The sequence below is a fragment of the Bubalus bubalis genome, chromosome 16, assembly GCF_019923935.1.
Source record: "Bubalus bubalis isolate 160015118507 breed Murrah chromosome 16, NDDB_SH_1, whole genome shotgun sequence".
NCBI classification, from domain to species: Eukaryota; Metazoa; Chordata; class Mammalia; order Artiodactyla; family Bovidae; genus Bubalus; species Bubalus bubalis.
In genome coordinates, this window is record NC_059172.1 from 55,921,520 (window position 1) to 55,941,325 (window position 19,806).

General features: G+C 57.4%; 2 protein-coding genes across 6 annotated transcripts in view; one reads left to right on the forward strand and one right to left on the reverse strand.

Moving 5' to 3' along the window:
- Window positions 1-6,824, forward strand: part of BCL9L (BCL9 like) — a 28,371-nt gene extending 21,547 nt beyond the window's left edge. For all 5 annotated transcript variants that reach the window (XM_006078652.4, XM_006078653.4, XM_006078651.4 and 2 more), the window contains 3 exons: window positions 7-2,290; window positions 2,732-3,013; window positions 3,447-6,824. In XM_006078652.4, the coding sequence (XP_006078714.1) occupies window positions 7-2,290; window positions 2,732-3,013; window positions 3,447-4,540 (3,660 nt within the window). In that variant the 3' untranslated portion in view covers window positions 4,541-6,824. The remainder of the gene's footprint in view (window positions 1-6; window positions 2,291-2,731; window positions 3,014-3,446) is intronic.
- Window positions 6,825-8,345: 1,521 nt separating this feature from the next.
- CXCR5 (C-X-C motif chemokine receptor 5) lies at window positions 8,346-19,245 on the reverse strand. The gene is made up of 2 exons (XM_025266797.2): window positions 19,124-19,245; window positions 8,346-9,413 (listed from the first exon to the last, which is right to left on the reverse strand). Exons 1-2 carry the CDS (start codon window positions 19,178-19,180, stop codon window positions 8,346-8,348), a joined length of 1,125 nt encoding a protein of 374 aa, XP_025122582.1. The 5' UTR covers window positions 19,181-19,245.
- Between the last annotated feature and the right edge of the window lie 561 nt (window positions 19,246-19,806).

Here is a 19,806-nt window from a genome sequence, read left to right on the forward strand (position 1 = left end):
TCGCAGGCCCCCAAAGTGCCACCCACACCGGAACCGCTACCCCTGAGCACGCCATCAGCAGGCACCCCTCAGACCCAGCCTCCTCCTCTGCCGCCACCGCCACCCCCAGCTCCGGGCAGTGCCCCTCCTGCTCTGCCTTCTGAGGGGCCTCCTGAGGACGCCAATCAGGACCTGACGCCCAACTCGGTGGGAGCTGCCAGCACGGGCGGCGGAACTGGGGGGACCCACCCCAACACCCCTACAGCTTCCACCACCAACAACCCGCTGCCTCCTGGAGGAGACCCCAGCAGCGCCCCCGGCCCCGCCCTGCTCGGGGAGGCCCCCACCGGAAATGGGCAGCGGAGCCTGGTGGGCTCAGAGGGCCTATCCAAGGAGCAGCTGGAGCACCGGGAGCGCTCCCTCCAGACGCTTCGAGACATTGAGCGGCTACTGCTCCGCAGCGGGGAGACTGAGCCCTTCCTCAAGGGGCCCCCCGGAGGAGCGGGTGAGGGGGGACCACCAGCACCAGCCCCTCCCGCGCCCCAGCAGCCACCCACGGCCCCGCCTAGTGGGCTGAAGAAATATGAGGAGCCCTTGCAGTCCATGATTTCGCAGACTCAGAGCCTCGGGGGCCCCCCTCTGGAGCATGAAGTGCCGGGGCACCCCCCGGGTGGGGACGTAGGGCAGATGAGCGTGATGATGCAGAGGCTGGGCCAGGACAGCCTGACCCCCGAGCAGGTGGCCTGGCGCAAGCTTCAGGAAGAGTACTACGAGGAGAAACGGAGGAAGGAGGAGCAGATCGGGCTGCACGGGGGCCGCTCACTGCAGGACATGATGGGCATGGGGGGCATGATGGTGAGGGGGCCGCCGCCCCCCTACCACAGCAAGCCAGGGGATCAGTGGCCCCCTGGGATGGGTGCCCAGCTGAGGGGGCCCATGGACGTCCAAGATCCCATGCAGGTCCGGGCCGGACCCCCCTTCCCTGGCCCCCGTTTCCCAGGCAACCAGATGCAGCGGGTGCCAGGGTTTGGGGGCATGCAGGGTATGCCCATGGAGGTACCCATGAATGCCATGCAGAGGCCTGTGAGGCCAGGCATGGGCTGGACCGAAGACTTGCCCCCTATGGGGGGACCCGGCAATTTTGCCCAGAACGCTGTGCCCTACCCAGGTGGGCAGGGTGAAGCGGAGCGATTTATGACCCCTCGGGTTCGTGAGGAGCTGCTGCGGCACCAGCTGCTGGAGAAGCGGTCGATGGGGATGCAGCGGCCCCTGGGCATGGCCGGCAGTGGCATGGGGCAGGGCATGGAGGTGGAGCGGATGATGCAGGCGCACCGGCAGATGGATCCGGCCATGTTCCCTGGGCAAATGGCTGGCGGCGAGGGCCTGGCGGGCACTCCCATGGGCATGGAGTTTGCCGGAGGTCGGGGCCTCCTGAGCCCCCCCATGGGGCAGTCTGGGCTGAGGGAGGTGGACCCGCCCATGGGGCCCGGCAACCTCAACATGAACATGAACGTGAACATGAACATGAACATGAACCTGAACGTGCAGATGACCCCGCAGCAGCAGATGCTGATGTCGCAGAAGATGCGGGGCCCTGGGGACATGATGGGGCCGCAGGGCCTCAGTCCCGAGGAGATGGCCCGGGTGCGGGCCCAGAACAGTGGTGGAATGATGGGAGGCCCGCAGAAGATGCTTATGCCCTCACAGTTTCCTAGCCAAGGCCAGCAGGGATTCTCCGGGGGCCAGGGACCCTACCAAGCCATGCCCCAGGACATGGGCAACACTCAAGACATGTTCAGCCCTGACCAGAGCTCAATGCCCATGGGAAACGTGGGTACCACCCGGCTTAGTCACATGCCCCTGCCTCCTGCGTCCAATCCTCCAGGCTCTGTGCATTCAGCCCCGAACCGGGGGCTGGGCCGACGGCCTTCAGACCTCACCATCAGTATTAATCAGATGGGCTCGCCGGGCATGGGGCACCTGAAGTCGCCCACCCTCAGCCAAGTACACTCACCCATGGTCACCTCGCCCTCCGCCAACCTCAAGTCACCCCAGACTCCCTCACAGATGGTGCCCTTGCCTTCGGCCAACCCGCCAGGACCTCTCAAGTCGCCCCAGGTCCTCAGCTCCTCCCTCAGTGTCCGTTCGCCCACCGGCTCGCCCAGCAGGCTCAAGTCTCCCTCCATGGCGGTGCCTTCTCCAGGCTGGGTCGCCTCACCCAAGACAGCCATGCCCAGCCCTGGAGTCCCCCAGAACAAGCAGCCGCCTCTGAACATGAGCTCTTCCACCACCCTGGGCAACATGGAACAGGGTGAGTCAATGGGGCTGGGCAGGTGGGCCCTGGACTTGCCTCCCAGGTGGGTGTGTTCTTGCCTGGCTGGGGTGTGTGTGTATGAGTTAAGGGGTCTGTGCCGGGGCCCGGAGGCGGGACGGCTCTGCTGGAGGAGCAGCCACCGGCCCCCATGTGTGAGCTTCCATGGGGAGCACCATGTTCATCGAGCAGGGATTTCGAGGGGAGTTTGTCATATTTAGGATCTCCTTTCTGTTCAGAGCCCTGAGGCTACAGGAACTGCCTGGAGATGGGTGGGCTGTAGTGATCATGGGGGAACCCGAATTGACGGGCCATCTGTGCCTGGGAGTCAGGTGGAGGTCTGGGAGCTGACCTCTTCCTAAAGCCCCAGTGTGAGCGGCCAAATTCACCCTGGCCTCCCCAGTCAACCCCGCCGCTCTGTCTGTCTCCCCGCTTCTGTAGGTGCCCTCCCGCCCAGCGGCCCCCGGAGCAGCTCCTCAGCGCCTCCCGCTAACCCCCCCAGCAGCCTCGTGACCCCCAGCCTGCCGTTTACATCCTCCCCAGACCCCACGCCCTCCCAGAACCCCCTGTCTCTGATGATGTCCCAGATGTCCAAGTACGCCATGCCCAGCTCCACCCCGCTCTACCACAATGCCATCAAGACCATCGCCACCTCAGACGACGAGCTGCTGCCAGACCGGCCCCTGCTGCCCCCGCCGGCACCACCGCAGGGCTCTGGGCCAGGTGCGAGGACAGGGAGGGGGTCCCTGGGAGAAGAGCCCACACGGGCTCTGGGAGGGTGAAGAGTGGCTGTGGCCAGCGAGAGCCCCTGCAGTCACGCTGGCTTTTTTGTGCTTCCAAGGGGCCCTGGGCGTCGGGGGTTGTGATGTCTTGGGACACAGTTCCCACTGGTCATTCAATGAAACCAAGCCCAGCTCACTGGAGTGGTCTTTCCAGCATCTACTGATGTGTCCCTGGGTAACGGGGCCAGAGCTTGGGTCTCTTGGCTTCTCACCTAAATGCCTCGGGTCCCTGTCCTCGCAGCTAGGGCAGGCCAGTGATGAAAGCCATCACCCCTGGCACCAGCCTGGTTGGGGCATGGAGAAAGGACTGAGTTCTGCAACCTGCCCCAGCTGGGTGCACATGGTTCCTGACCCCCGTTTCTCTTTCCCCGCAGGGATCAGCAATAACCAGTCCAACCAGATGCACCTGAACTCAGCTGCTGCCCAGAGCCCCATGGGCATGAACCTGCCAGGCCAGCAGCCCCTGTCCCATGAGCCCCCACCTGCCATGCTGCCCTCCCCCACCCCTCTGGGCTCCAACATTCCACTGCACCCCAACGCACAGGGGACAGGAGGGCCCCCTCAGAACTCGATGATGATGGCTCCAGGGGGCCCAGACTCCCTGAGTGCGCCCTGCGGCCCGGTGCCCAGCTCCTCCCAGATGATGCCCTTCCCTCCTCGGCTGCAGCAGCCCCACGGTGCCATGGCGCCCGGCGGGGGCGGGGGCGGGGGCCCTGGCCTGCAGCAGCACTACCCCTCAGGCGTGGCCCTGCCCCCCGAGGACCTGCCCGGCCAGCCGCCAGGCCCCATGCCCCCCCAGCAGCATCTGATGGGCAAAAGCATGGCCAGCCGCATGGGCGACGCGTACCCCCCGGGCGTGCTCCCCGGGGTGGCATCAGTGCTGAATGACCCCGAGCTGAGTGAGGTGATCCGGCCCACCCCGACGGGGATCCCCGAGTTCGACTTGTCCAGGATCATCCCCTCGGAGAAGCCAAGCAGCACCCTCCAGTACTTCCCCAAGAGCGAGAGCCACCCCCCCAAGGCCCAGCCCCCCAATCTGCATCTCATGAACCTGCAGAACATGATGGCGGAGCAGACCCCTTCCCGGCCCCCCAACCTCCCGGGCCAGCAGGGCGTCCAGCGGGGGCTCACCATGTCCATGTGCCACCCTGGACAGATGTCCTTGCTGGGCAGGACAGGCGTGCCCCCGCAGCAGGGCATGGTGCCCCACGGCCTGCACCAGGGGGTCATATCCCCCCCGCAGGGCCTCATGACCCAGCAGAATTTCATGCTGATGAAGCAGCGGGGCGTGGGGGGTGAGGTCTACAGCCAGCCCCCCCACATGCTCTCCCCGCAGGGCTCTCTCCTGGGCCCCCCGCCCCAGCAGAACCTCATGGTATCCCACCCCCTGCGGCAGCGCAGTGTGTCTCTGGACAACCAGATGGGCTACCTCCCGGCCCCGGGCGGCATGGCCAACCTGCCTTTCTAGCAGGCCCGGCAAGGGGCTGGAGCTGGGGCCATGTTGCAAATATGATAACCTTAAAAAAAGTTTCTTCCCCTCCAGTGTTGGGATGGCCTGGGGTCAAGGGGTGGGGTGGAGGGGGCTTGTGTGGGGAGCGGCATTTGTGGAAACCAGATGTGCTGGCAGCTTAGGGAGAAGTGGCAGAGTGGGGTGGGGGATCGGGGGGGTGGGTTTGGTTCCATTTTGGCCGCCAGGACCGCCGCTCCCCTTCTCCTCCTGAGTCCTATGGAGCCTCTCCTGTTTCTCTGCACCCACCCTCTTCAGCTTTGCTGTCCGAGTCCTGTATCCCTGTATCCCTGTATTGAATCCTTGGCTGGATTGGAAGGAGAGAAGTCTCCCCGTCCTCTGTCTCCCCATCCCACTGCTGTCTCCTCTTGGTGCTTCACTTTCCTCCTCTTGGTTTCTCTGCCCCGCTCCACCCCGTCTTTTTCCTTCTGTCTTCTCCTGCCTCAGTTCCTCTCCCTGCTGTGGCTGACCCCCTCTCCCACCCCAGCCTGCAGGCGGCTGGCCAGGTGGGCAGGCGCCAGCTGTAGCTGTAAATAGAGCGCTGCGCTTTTGTGCCGGTTTGTGCGTGTGCTGTATTTCTGTGTTTGATAGAAGTCACTCAGAAAAAAAAAAGGATAAAAGAAACCCTCCCCGCGCCCCCCACCCCCGCCCCTTCAAATGATTGCCCCTTCCATTTCCCCTGGACCCAGGGGCACGCAGTCCGACACACCTTCCCGCTGCAGGGCAGTGTCTCTGGGTCCAGAAAGGATACCATTCCCGTGCCCTCCTCCAGCGGTGAAATGACATAGCTACTACCCCCACACCTAAGCTGAGGTCAGACCACCTTAGGCTTCCACCTGGTGGGCCCCAGCAGGGCTGAGGCCTCCCAGGGCGGCAGCCTGTCTGCTGCTGAACGATTCAGGAGCGCACGTGCAAGTGCACGCGTGTCTGCCCCACACCGGCGACACGGGGGCCCTGGCTTCCCAGCTGTGGCTGTCTGGTGTCCCCTGCTGCTACATCTTAAGCCAGAACTTGAAGCCCTTGGTCCCCAGTCTGGGCTGAAGGAAAGAAGGACGAGGCAGAGGCCGAGCGGGCGGCCCCCCGGCGTGGAGGGGGCCATGAGGGTCCCCTGCCTGCTGCAGTGCTCCGGGCCAGGTAGCCCCCAGGGCCACAACTCTTTCCCCAGGCTGCCACCTACTTCCTATCACCAGAGGAGGAAGGAAAAGGGTTAGGCCCAGTCAGTGTCCCTCCCTCCACCTGCTGAGGACAGAGTAGAGAAAGTGTTCGGCTCAGAGCAGGGCCGCGTCCTCTGCATCTCTCTGCCTCCGCAGTTCACTGGCATGGTCCCTCTGCCCAGAGCTTGGGGCTCCCTGCCCGCCCAGGCACAGCCACTGCCTTCCAGTCAGCCCCTGGACCTTTCCCAGAAGAGCTCCCCTCCTCCTCTGGTCAGAGCTGAAGCCATACACGGTTGGGTGTTTTGCCCCCACCTTGGCCCCAGGAGTAAAACACTTCTCCTTTTCTCACTTCCTTTCCTGCCTTGTGAGGTGGTGGGGCAGTTCCCTGGCTGAGGCCTTCCGTGCCCGCCTCCAGGACCCAGGGCCATTTCTCGGCGAGGGGTCTTCTGCCCGTCCCTGGCCTTCCTGACCTGAGGGGGCCTGGTCTCCTGTCGGCAGCTGTGATACAAAGGGAATTTGTCCTCGCTTCTCCCAGTCTGGTGCTGTCCTCAGTCCCCCGTCGGCCAGGTCAAGCGCTTCCTCCAGGGCTAGCTGTGGGCTCCTGCCTCCCCCAGCCCCTCCCCGGGGGCCAGGGCCTGGGGCTCTGGGTTCAGGGGCCACCTGCCCTCCGCCCCGCCAGACGTATTCCCTCCCTGTGTCCAACCTGGGCCCCGTGCCCTTGAGCCTCCCACCCCTGACCCAAGACTCCCCAAGCCGACTCTTAAGTGTTTCCTGCCCAGAGGAGAGACGGGTCAAACTGAAAAGGGCCTGATGCCCTCCCCCTGCCCCTCTCGTCCCACCTCTGCCACCAGACTAGCTTTCCAAGGTGAACTCCACAGGCCAGCTTCCCTCCATCTGTGGCCACACCCCCAGCCATTTTGTACCATTATATAAATATATATATATAAATATAAATATATAAATACAATATGTGAAGACATCTTCGTTTTTATTTTGAGACAATTTTTAGGCTTGTTCCGGGGCTCTCTGTGCTGCCTGTACTGTATTGACCTGTTTTATAGGTGCCTTTTTATTAAAAAGACAAAATTAAACATCTAGTTTCTTGCTTTCTTCTTTCATGTCTGGCTCCTCCACTGCCCAGCTTCCTACTGGAGGCTGGGAGGAACAGGGGACCCCAGGGTTCTCCAGTGTTCCACAGTGAAGACAAGAGTCCCCTGGGTCATAGATCTAATATTCCCTGCAGAGAGGCTTCTTAAGGACCTCCACTGACGGGCTTGAGTGGGCCTGAGCAACCAACGTGTGCCCTCGGCAAGTGCAGGAGTCCCTGATGTCCCATTCTGGTCAGACCAGAGGCCAGGGTGGCAGGCAAGGGGGCAGGGGCAGGACTGGCACAGAGCAGCTTCCTTCGGTTCCATATGAGTAGTACCCTCTTGGGACAGGGCTCAGCTTCCTGGAACCTGGGGACTTCCTTGCCCAGGCCTACTTGTCACACTGCCCAGCCCAAGGGGGTGCTCCTCGGCTCTCACTGAGGCCCAGAAAGATGGCCCGGCCTGCAGGCAGGGGGCTGGATGAGATAACCCCCAGGAACTCTTTAGATCTGTCTCCTCAGGAGGTCTCGCTCCACCGACTCTTGGCTAAGTGCCCCCTCTGCTGTGGTTGGATTCTTTCTGCGGCTCCAGGGGTTTCCCTGGCAGTATAGTTTGCGGGGAGAGGGGTGGGGGGAACGCATCTATCTCCTTCCCCATCAGCTCCCACACCCACCAGGGCCCTGGATCATACTGGGAGCTCTCTGTCCTGAGCAGAAAAGACAGCTGGCTTTGGTGAAGACGTGTGCCTCCTTGGAACTGGAGAAGGAGAATCTTTCCTTTCCTTGGTTGGGCTCCTCTCGGCTGCCCTCACGTCTTCTCTAGGACGCTGGCTTGTCTCCGAGGGTGCCTGGAGTCTGCCCTGAGTCGGTAGACCTCCCAGGGCCCAGTGATGTGGGGCTGGCCCAGCGCCATTTTCAGCAGAGCCAGGCAGCCACGTGGACCGGGTTGGCCTGAGCTTTCCACCTGGTCAGAACACCGCAGGGCTGGTGACCTGAAAGAATGTCTGGGCTTCTTAGTCACCTAGACATGTCAAGGCCACATATGCTCTGTTGCCAGCTGACCTTTCTTTGGCTTTAACCTCCATCCGACCCATGGTGCTCAGCTTCTAGTTTCTTTTGGCAGGTGAGGTGGGAGGAGATGCGGCCGGTTGTGGAGGTATGTGGTCCATAAGATGACAGACCATGTTCTGGAAGGGGAATGACTTTCCCTATTGGCAGGGGCAGAAGTAAAAGTTGTTCCTCGAGCTCTGGGTGGCTTAGATGAGAGAAGGCAGTATGGTCCTCAGCCCGAGGGCACAGGTATCCTTGGCTCTGCCTTTGGGATCCTGTCCCCTCCCCGGACCCCAGCCTAGATGTGAGGCTGGGAGAAGAGCTGGCAAGGATGTCCTGGAAGGAGGGGTTGTTTCCGCCAGCTGCCCCGTATGAGGATACTGGCCAAGGCAAGCTCTTAGGATCCCAGCTCCTGCGATGCCAGTGTCACTGCCTGCCCCAAGGAAAGCTGAAACAAAGGGGAGGGGGCTGGGACCTAGAAGGTGGTGAGGGAGGTGGCATTCTCTGACTCTGAGAGGCTGCTCTTGCGCCAGCTGGGGAAGAACTGGCAAAGGGAGGCAGGGCCGGGGCAGCCCAGCTTGGTCAGGAGCCGTGACAGGTCACTGCGGAATTTCACGCCAGCAAAGGTATAGAGCATGGGGTTGAGGCAGCAGTGGGCCAGGCCCAGAAACTCGCTCATGGTGATGGCCATGGAGAGATAGCCGTCCAGCTCACAGCTGCTGCCCAGCATCTTCAGCCTCGCTAGGGTGTCCAGGAAGATCACAATTTGGTAGGGTGACCAGCAGAGAAAGAAGACGCTTGTCACCAGGATGGCCACCCTGACCGCCTTCTGCCGCTGAGGGCGCCGCTGGGCCTGGCACAGCCTGTGCACCACCCCGACGTAGCACCAAGCCATCACCAGCATCGGCAGCAGGAATCCTCCGATGTGGTAGAGAAAGCGAGAGGTGAACCAGGCGTTGGTTTCGGCTTGGTTCTCCTGGGAGAAGGTGCAGTGCGGCAGGGAGTCATTGTAATGGGGTTCACTGACCTTGGCGAAGAGGATCTCCGGCAAGGCAAAGAAGAAGCCGGCCAGCCAGATGGTCGCACAGGTGATATGGATGGAGAGGAGGCGGCGGTGGCGGTAGGCGTGGACGGCGTGGACGATGGCCAGGTAGCGGTCCACGGCGATGCAGGCCAGGAGCAGGCTGCTGCAGTAGAAGTTGATCTTGTGCAGAGAAATCACGGTTTTGCAGAGGAAGGTGCCCAGGACCCAGCCCACGGAGCTCTCGGCCACGGCGAAGGGCAGGATGAAGACCAGGAGAAGGTCTGCCACCGCCAGGTGAAACAGGAAGGTCTCAGTGGAGCTGCGTGTCTGCCGGTGACGCTCCAGGATCACCAGGACCAGAATGTTGCCCATCATACCGAGGAGGAAGATGAGGCCATAGGCCACAGGCATGAACACGGCCTTGAAGGAGGTCAGCAGAGGCCCCTCGACGGTGAGGCAGAGATGGTTTTCCTTTATGGGGGTCTCCGTACTGTCATTGTAGCTCCCTAATTCCTTGTACTTCAAGGACAAGGAGACAGGAGAGCAGAAACTGAGAACCAGTCTTTCCTCTCAGAGAGGGATCCTGACTCCCTGGTAGAGTTATCCTGTTCCCCTCTCCCGCCAACCCTGCAAGCTAACTGCTCTTGTCCCTGTGCCTCCAGGCCGCCCACAGATCAAATCCCAGTTTCCCTTCATATTCCTCCAACAAATCACTTTGCCTTTTCCAACTTCAGTTTTCATCCGTAAAACAAAGACTAAAGAGGGGAACGTGACGTGGGAATATGAACTCTGGAGGGCTGTGCACCTGTAAGTCATTTCTCATTTCTGAGTCCTCAGGTGTGAAAGGCTGCAGGCTCGGGGGGCTAGGATCAGGACTTCCGTTTGGGGAATGAATCTGGTTGGGATAAGGAGTTCCAGTTCTGGACAGGACAGAGGGCACTAAAGCCTGCGTGCATGTGTGCTCAATCACTCAGTCGTGTCCGACTCTTTGTGACCCCGTGGACTGTAGCCCGCCAGGCTCCTCTGTCCATGGGATTTCCCAGGCAAGAATGCTGGAGTGGGTTGCCATTTCCTTCTCCAGGGGATCTTCCTGACCCAGGGATGGAACCTGCATCTCCTGTGGCTCCTGCATTGGCAGGTGGGTTCTTTACACTGAGCCACCTGGGAAGCCCTACTAAAGCCCAGGATCCTGCTGAAAGGCTGAATGCTGATATGGGCTGTTGGCTTCCTCTCATTTTGTCCCTTTTTTCCTGAGTGCCTTCCTTATAACTGAAATTGTTGTGGGAGCCTCTTGTTTTGTTTAACGTGCACAACAAGCTCAGGTATGTAATATCTGTTTCACTGATGTCTTGCTAGAGAGCGGGTCTGCTTGAACCCATGTTGATGTAACTTCCACCAATACACGGCAATGCCTGGGCTGCCCTGCCTGCTACTCTGCGCCCTTCCCACTTGGGAAGCAGAGGGCCCAGAGGCAGAGGAGAGCGATAGGAGGAAGTAAGGGAGGCACAGGGGTGGTGGTGGGGAGTGGGGGTGGATACCTGCAGCAGGGGTGGTGGTGGTGGGGGACTGGGGAGGGCTCCAAGTGAAGTGTGCCCACTCTGTTTCCGGAAGCTCACTCCTCCCCCCTCCCTCCCCCTCCTGCCCTGCCAGCACTCAGGTTGTTTACTGAGCAAACCGCAAAGGAAGGCAGGGTGCCTGTTTTCATACCTTTCACTCACAGCTGTCCCCCTGCACCTGCTCCTCCTCACTTCCCAGCTCTGTTCTTCCTACCCCTCCCCTAACCAGACCCCCCTCCACGGCATTTCAAAACCACTTATAACCAACTTATGTGGGCTCAAAAAGGTCATTTCTAGAAATGATGAACCCCGGGAAGAGAGCAAGCGGGCGTGGCTGCACTGCGAGCCAGGACCCCAGCCGGGGCTCATCCACTCGCTCTCAATGGTGGGAAGACCCATTCCCCAGCCTGGGTCTTTCCTTCTGGTTCCTGGGGCAGGTGGTTCTGGAAGAAGGGGTTGGGGGGATACCTAAGTTTAGCGGCAGAGCCATAGGCTTGCCCGGACCTCAGCATCCTCTACCAAAGCTCTAGCCCTTCTTCACGCTCATGCTCAGGTCCACTGTCTCCCCACAGTCCCATTCCCACTAACTTCTCCACTCTTGTCCAGCTCCTACACAGAGGGCAGGATGAATTTTCCAACCCACGAGCCTCATTACATCAGTGTCCTGCTTAAAATCTTTTACTGTTCCCTGTTACCTCTAAGCAGTGATTTTCTTATAAATTTAATACTTAAAAAATTTATTGGAGAATAGTTGATTTAAAATGTGTTAGTCTTATTTAATAGCAAAGCAAATAATAAGAAAAAGTCATGTTTGGGATCAAGTTCCTCAATAGAAGTTTGGAAGATGCCAACCTCCGTGCATTCACACAGTGGACTACAACGCAGCGCTCAAAACCAGATGAGGTTTATCTGTATGTTCTCTTAGGGAGAGATGTTTACCTTACCTCACTCAATTTCAGAACTAATTGGAGGGCATCCCATAGGGGATGAGTCCATGACTTTCTTTGCAGGTTTTACCAGGGATGGGGTGGAGGGCAAGGAGAGAGTCTCCTTGAAACCAGGACACCCTTGTCTCATGTAGCATTTCACATACTAGATTTTGTTTAAGAATATGCTTTTGCTTTCATTCAAAAGCCATAAGCTCGTAGTGCCAGTGTGCCAAGTCACTTTAGTCATGTCTGACTCTTTGTGACCCTCTGGACGGTAGCCCGCCAGGCTTCTCTGTCCCTGGGATTCTCCAGGCAAGAATACTGGAGTGGATTTCCATGCCCTCCTCCAAGGGATCTTCTCGACCCAGGGATCGAAACTGCGTCTCGTGTCTTCTGCATTGGCAGGCAGGTTCTTTACTGCTAGGGGCACGTGGGAAGTGGGGTGAGGTCCAAACTCCCCTACAGGACCTTTGCATTGCTGCAAAATGTAAATTTCCCTGACCTTTCAAACCTTATCTCTTCCTCTTCACAGCTTTATTCCTCTCCAGGTTCATCGTCCTCCTGACTGCCTGCCCCCATCACTCCAATATAGTCCTGTCTCTAAAATTCTTCCTTTTGCTGAGGAGTCTTTTCTTGCAAAAGCTTACCTGTTCCTATGCTTTTTTCAATGCCCCACTCAATCCCACCTTCCTATGTCCTTCCTAACTCTTCTGTTTGGAATTACTGGGTTGGCTTAAAAGTTTGTTCAGGTTTTTCTGTACTATCTTATGGGAAAAGCGGAACAAACTTTAGGGCCATCCCAGACCATTCTCTCTTCTTTTGTCACAAGTCCTTTATTACATCACTCAGGCCGGGATGTTCATGGCCTCAGTACAGGGCGAACTCCTGGAGGCAGGCCTTCTGTGTCCCCCTTACAAGGCCATGTATTCTGCACATGCTGGATGGGCTTCAGAGAGCAGTTTCGAAAGAAGACCAGAGACCCTCATATTCCAGGACTTCAAGGCAGTTCCTCTCTGTGCCCCAGCAGAGACTCAGACACTCCTCCTTACCCTTCTTCAGGTCTTGCCTGCTTCCAAAGTTCTTGACAGCCTCAAGCCTATCGAGTTCTCTATCCATACTGGGAGCTATTTCCAACATCATCATTGACTACAGCCCTTTGATTCATCCTGAAATTCAGCAGGAGTTAAGGAGAAAGCAGTGAGATGAGCTGTCTTCATACAGAACAAAGCAATGGAGACAGAAGCAGAGGTGCAGGGTTTGGCAGTCAGTGGGACTGGGCTGGACTCCATCTACCTCGTGGTGGGAGCCTGGCGGTCCCACTGCCCAGCGGAGGGCTTCAGTGTAGCCAGCCTACCTGGCCCAGGACCACTCAAGACCTGCTGGCTAAAGCATCTAGGTTGATGGGTTAAAGTCAACACAGAGAGACGTGTCCCTTGGACCCCAGAGGCCCCATCTCCTGAACTAGGTTTAGAGAAGGATGGCTGGGGTGGGGGGTTGGGGGGGGGCTTCCCAGGTGGCGCTAGTGGTAAAGAATCCGCCTGCCAATGCAGATGTAAGATGTTGATCCCCTAGAGGAGGGCATGGCAACCCACTCCAGTATTCTTGCCTGGAGAATCCCATGGACAAAGGAGCCTGGTGGGCTTCAGCCCATGGGGTCACGAAGGGTCCGACTGAAGCGACTTAGCATGCACACATGGGGGTAGGGGAGTTAGGGGAGTGGGGGGCTGTCTCGTCCTTCTTGCCGAGAGGCGGTTGTTCAGCAGAACGCTCAGGCAGAGAGGAGAAGATGGAGGAAGCTGGTTTGAGGAGTGCTGAGAGGCTGCGATACCGCCCAGCAGGAGGTGTCAAACAGACGGTTTTTGGGGTCCGGGAGTGGCACGTGTTAAACCATTTCCCACAGCCAGGGGATCCGGCACCCTCACCCTTCCCCAAATCATGGAGAGAGGTAATCGCACAAGGCTGACTCTGGCCCAGCGGGAAATCAGAAATCAGGGATCCTGAATGTCATGGGAACGGGGCACGGAAGGGCCCCTCAAGACTCACACCCAGAGGGAGTTCATTGTGGGTGATATGGCCTCATTCTTTGCTATGACAAGTTTCAGGAACCCACAGCCCTCAGGCACACACACTCTGACAGCAGTGTGTACCCTGAATAGCCTCAGACATGAGCCAGGTGGGGCCATGACTGCATGTAGCTGAGCAGGTACCCAGTGGATAGTAGCCCAACAAAGGCTGGGGACCAGGCCTCAGAGGAGGCAAGAAAACACAGTGACGGGGATGAAGCCAAGCAAAGAGCCAGGAATCTAGGTAGAAAATTGCTATGACCACTGGGGAGGGGCAGGAGTGGGGGCTAGAACATTCTGTGTCCTGGTATTGCGGTGCCAGGAGAAGGGAGGATGGGATTGCAGTGCTTGGGGTTCCAGACTTGCCTGGTGGTCCACTGGGTAAGCATCCACCTGCCAGTGCAGGGGACATGGGTTCAATCTCTGGTCCCGGAAGATCCCACAGGCTGCAGGGCAAGGAAACCCGTGGGCCACAACTACTGAGCCCACGAGCCGCAACTACTGGAGCTCAAGGGCACTAGAGCCCATGCTCTGCAATGAGAGAAGCCACCGCAATGAGAAGTCCTCGCACCTCAACTATAGAGTAGCCCCCACTTACTGCAACTAGAGAAAGCCCATGCAGCAATGAAGACCCAGCACAATAAAAAATGAATCAATACAAAAATTTTTTTAAATGCTTGGGATTGCAACTGTTACTCTTCCTCCCCTGCTCCCCCTTTCTTTCCTTCTTCTGGATCCCCTGTAGGACCCAGGCCTCTCCCTGGATAGTTAAGGCCCCCAGGCCCCATCTGACTTCTTTAAATAATGAGGCTACCTTGCTGCCCTTCCCTGGCCTATGTGAAGCTCACAAACGTTTGCTGATGGGTCTCTGTGTCAGCAGGTGGGCAGGAGGGTGTCTCGGACCCTCCCCAGGGGTCTGCCCTGGATCCTTTCCTTGTTTTCACTCAGCCCTGTCCTGGGTGACACAGCTGGGGGACATTTTCAGATGATGCAGAGTTCTCTACAATCCAGAACTATAGGCCCAAACTGACCAGATGGAATTGATCAGGAAAAATGTAGAGACCGAGATGGGGTTTCAAACTTTAACTCTTCAGGGACAGATGAGGGAAGACCCGACTTAACTGTTTACGAGAAAAAAGACCCGAGAGTTTGTTGACAGCAAGCTTCAGATGAGTCAACAGAGTGACGTGGCTGCCAGGAGGGCTCCGTTACCTTATCTAGGTGAACAGAAACCTGTAGGTGGGCAGCTGCCACCAGCCCAGTTCCTTTGGGCTGGACCAGGGTGGCCATTGGTTAAGGGGCCCGGAAATCCCCGCCCTGGGAGGAAGCTTCCAGGTCGCTGGCTGTGGCATCCAGGGAAGAGAAGACTTGAGTCAAAGACAGCTGGGTCCTTCAAGGACTGTAAAGAGCGCCCTTGGCGAGAGGGTAGGATGGACTTATTGTGTGAGATTCTAGAGGGTAGACCAGGAGGAATGGGCTAAGGTTGGGGTCAGGGGTGTTTCAGTCAAAGGAGAAAGAGCCTTCTAACAGGTTCTAGCTATCCAACAATGAGTTGGGGCACTTGGGAGGAAGAGGAATATTTGAGGCCCAGTGTGTGGAAGGCATTCCTGCCCTGGAAAGGAGGCTGGGCGCTGCTCTCAGATGCGCCTTGCTCACAGCTCCCAGATGCTCCACATCTTGGGCTGTCATGCCCTGCCCTGAGCTGGTTCTCAGCCTTATCTTCATTTGCTTGGGAGCCATTGCTTCTCCAGTGTCTGGCCTGCAGGGAGGGAATGGCTCAGCCTAACTTTGCTTCTCAGCCCCCAGGAAGGGGGCAGGGCTGCTGAGGGCTTGGCTCATCCAGGCCCAAGTCCAGGGCTCCAGGGGCCTGAGTCATACAGACTGCAAGAGGCGCGGGGAGCACACACAGGCTCCATCTCCTTTTATGTCCCTGGCTGGACATTCCCAATCCAGAGTCGGGAGCCGTGATCGGGGCCAGCCAGGGTGTCTCTTATTCTGGCTTTCAGTGGCTTGAGGGATGCCGGGGCTGGGGGTGTGTCTTGAGGATGGAGGCTGGGCTGAGGGGCAAGGGTGGAGGTCTGTATCCCCTCTTCCTTTAGAGGGCCCACACTCCCTAAAGACCATCTGAGACTCTGGCTTGCCATTTGTCACATCTCCCCCCCTTTCCCCACCCCTAGCCTTCAAGAGTGACCTGCCAGGCTACTCTTCCATCTCCACCCAAGGGTTTTGGCCATGAGGAACAAGACACTACTCTGGTTGTGGTTCTGGGTGGAGACTTTAAGCTACCCCTACCTCTGCACTGAGTCTCTAGGCTTCAGTGGGTCCCCCTTGGTACCCCAAATCAATGTACACTTTGGGGACAGAGCCACACTGTGCAAGGGACAGGTGGACATGTCACTTGGGTGTGTATGATACCACATCCCGAGCTAGTACTGATTGGAAACATTTTGTCCCATCCTTCCTGAAAGAAGACTCATCCTTATGTCCTGATTGTCAGCACGAGTTCAGGGCCATTTTTTCAGCCAGTCTGCCAGAGGAGTGGATCAGCCACAGTCTGCTTCATCACTGAAGGTGAGAATTCCTGATGGAGACTGTGGTCTGTGTGCCTGAGTCCAGGTTTGCTCCCACACCGACCCCTCCCCAGGCTGGCCCTGGGTCTCTCCCTTATCGGACCCTACCAATCACCTCCAGGTGGGGCCCCTTCCACTGGGGTTCCTCTGGGAATTTCTGATTGGTTTGGGAGGGGGGTGAGCCTCCCCTCCCCCAAGGTAAACCCCAGAAACAGCCTGAGCTGGTTTTGGTTCCTCTTCTTGACACCTCCTTGATGAAATGGGACAGTGCGTGTGAACGGCCTTTGCATCCTGTGATGCTCTGATCACGCTGAAGTCATAGTTTGTGGGGGTCATCCCTGGGGAGGGGTCGGGGAATCCAGGCCCTGGGGCTGGGCCAGGCTCCCCCTACTCTAAGGCTGGTGTGCTGGGTGGGGCTGGAGATGCAGCTTATGACCGGCCCCTGGAGGTGCCTCAGGTCCTAGTTCTAGAGGAGGCTCCATGCTTTCAGGTCCAGCTTCCTGTAAACAGAGGTTTTTCCTGGTCTGCCTAGATCTGCCTTCCCAGCAGGATGGGTCCCTGGCGTGCCCACCCCAGGGACCTGGCTACTTGTTTCTGGCACCTAGCCGTCTAGATGTCTTCCGTTTGGATCCTCCATTCATGGCAATTAGCAATCCATCTCAAGAAAATGCACATTTAAAACAGTTGATAGATGTTTAAAATAGATGCAAGAAGAGGGAGGGAAGACGGGATGGCCAACACTTGGTTTATGGCCAAGAGCCCCCTCTCCCTGCACCGATCTTAACCCAGCATTGGAGTCTAGAACTCAGTGTTATGGGAAGCTGAACTGATACTTGATTTGGACAAGGAGAAGGAAGGGAACAGGAAACAGAATAGAAACCAGACTAACTCCAGAGAGAGATGGGGAGCTGAGACCCCCAGCAGAATAGCACGAATCAGCACACACTTGGTAAGAAGCATGTGCGTGCAAGCCTCTTCTGCCGCTCTGCCGTCCCAGGGCTCCTGTGCGGGGAGACGCTGTGGGGAAGGCTGTCGAAACTGCTCAAGGTCCTGTTGTGAGGGGTGGGGGTGGAGAGAGGGTCTGTGCTTCTGAGGAGACAACAGCCCTAATATATAGGAGGTGAATATATAGGAGGTGAGCATAGGTGGGATGAAGCGATGAGTCCAGGGCCTGGGCAGTCCTGGGATTCCTGGCTCCTGGCCTGACTCTGATGGGGATGGGGTGGTTCAGGCCCACTGGGTTCCCTGGCCCGAGACCACCCAATTGAGGTATGACATGAAGTGAGTCAACGGTTTCTCTCCCCGGCCTGTGGGTTTTCTTTGGTATGTGGGACGTGCCCCACTGTCCCCCTGCCCCCTGCCACCACCTGTCTCTAGTAGGTCACGCAGTGGAGTGAGGCGTGCTGTTAGGGGAACTCTTGAGGTTTCTCAGAAGCCAGAACCAGCCAGGTCTTGAGTTGGTTACTGTGATATCCAACTGGGTCAGGGCTCGTGGTCAGCTTGAAGCTGCAGGCAAAGGAAGATGCCCTGTAACCTAATCAGGGAAGGCAGGGGCCAGAGCTGGGGGCCAGGGCGAGAGCACATTGCCTCGTCAGGGCTGTGGGGTTTTAGCCTGATTGGACTCAGGGCCAGCTTTATGGGTGTGCTACCAGGACAGTCACGCAGCACCCAGCACTTAGAAGTGCCCCATGCTTGGCTTGGTGCTCTCTTGTCACTGTCTTGAAATTCTTAATAGGATCCCTACACATTTAGGTTGCATCAGGTCTCTTAATAGGAGACCTACATGTTCGGGTTGCATCAGGTCCCACAAATTAAGCAGCAGGTCTGATCAGACTGATGGTTCTGACTCTGCTTTTATCTGGGGGTTAGGATCTGAGAAGCCAGACTTTGGGTAATTAGCCCTTCCCCCACCTCCCCATGTTCTACGTATACTTCCAAGTCTTGGGGTCTAGGCAAGTGAGAGGCAGAACTTTCCAAGCACGTGTGGGAACACGGTTGATGGAGTTACAGTATAGACTCCAGTCAGGGGAGCGAGAGGGAATCAGGGATCATCTCAGGGTGAGTTTAGGGCCAGGAGAGCTGGAGGGTAGAGGAGAAAGGGTTTGGACCTTTCATGATCCAATCCAGACTGAGTGAGAAATTCTTCCCCTAGAAGTGTCCTTGGCCATGGGGGAAAGGGAGAAAAGGCTGCAAGGAAGTGTCCAAAAGATCCTTACAAACCATCCTCTACTGCCCTCACACAGGCGCCTCCGGTCTCTGGTTGAGTGGTCCCCTACATACATCTTTCGGGGACCCAGTGATGACCAAGCCAACTGGGCTTCTCTGCTTCACAGGACAGGCATGGTTGGATGGCAGAGAGTGATGCTGGGGACTGTATTTTTCAGCCCACCCAAGAATACCTTGTCTCTAGAGAGCCCAGTCTTCAAAGGGAGACCACAACATATTCTAAGACATTTCTAGGATTAACACAAGATTCTTCCATGCACTTGATATTAGCTCAGCACCACCTGCCCCAGCCCACTGGGGTCCTCTCCCTTGCCAACCATCTCCTCGGTTTAAGCACATAATCCTTGTCTACGAGCTTCCAGTGAGTCATTTTTACTTCTTGGCTAGCCCATAAGCTATTTCAGGGTCAACACCAGGTTCTCAGCTTTACCCAAGAGAGAGTGTCGTGCCGCAATGACAGTCATATAGCAAGAGCTGGCTAAATACACACTGATCGGCCAGCTTGTAGTGCCAGCCTCTGGACATGAAGAAAGGCTCCAGCGCACTTCCCCACGCACCCCTTATTCCAGCCCTAAGAGATGAGGAGAGGAGATCCTATTGAAGAGTTGAGAGGCGAAGTGACTTGTTCTAGGTCCCAGAACACACCAGGGAGGATGCAGGACCTAAACCCATCCTTCCAGTCCCCTCCAAATAAAGGATGTCTATGTAAGGCATCAGCTCTATTTATTTGCTGCATCCATGGAATGAGAAATCAAACCTTAAAAGGCAGGGACCAGGGAACCTGTCTAGAGTCTGCCGATCCACTGTGGGAGGGGACTATCCCATCTTCCCTTGGGCCCCGGGCCCAGGGCATTTTGAATTCCTGGGCAACCTGTTTGTACTCACCAGGTCCTCCAGGTTGTAGTTCATGAGGTCCATGTCCAGAGTGAGGGGGTAGTTCATGGTTGTAGCAGTATGTCAGCCGACTGGCCACTGTCTGATTTTGAGAGGTTCTCCGCTCGGTGCCTATAGCGAGGTGGCAGCCGTCAGCTGCAAATTTAAACAAATGAACTGCGCGCTGTCTCCTGGGGCTGCGTAGGGCCCAAGGCCTGTCTCACAACTCATCACTTTTTTTTTTTTTTTCCACTTGGTCTTTTCTGTTTTTTTGAAGAAAAAGGGAAAATCCCCACAGCATCAGTGCTAGTCAAGCATTTCAGCTTCTTTCCTGGCAATAGTTATCTCAGGTGGGGCTTATGACTGGTCTGAAGGCTGCCCCTCGCTTCTCATCCCTGTATCTCCACCAGCCTCCCAACAGGGAGTTAGTTACGCCTTGTAATGAAAACCACCACACCGGTTGGTCGGGGGTGCTTTGTGGGAAACTCCACGTAGAAAGGGAACAGGAGGCGAGCTCTTGCAGGCCCCCTCCTCCAAGCTGCCTCCCAGCCCCAATCTTTCTCACCACTATGGCAACCCAGCCTCCAGTGTGCCTGGGACCGAAAGTCCCTGGTCCTGGGAAACCCCTCAGTCCAAGGCAGACTGGGACACCCTATTTGCCATCATCCTTTTGTCCAGGCAAGGGCAAAAACCCT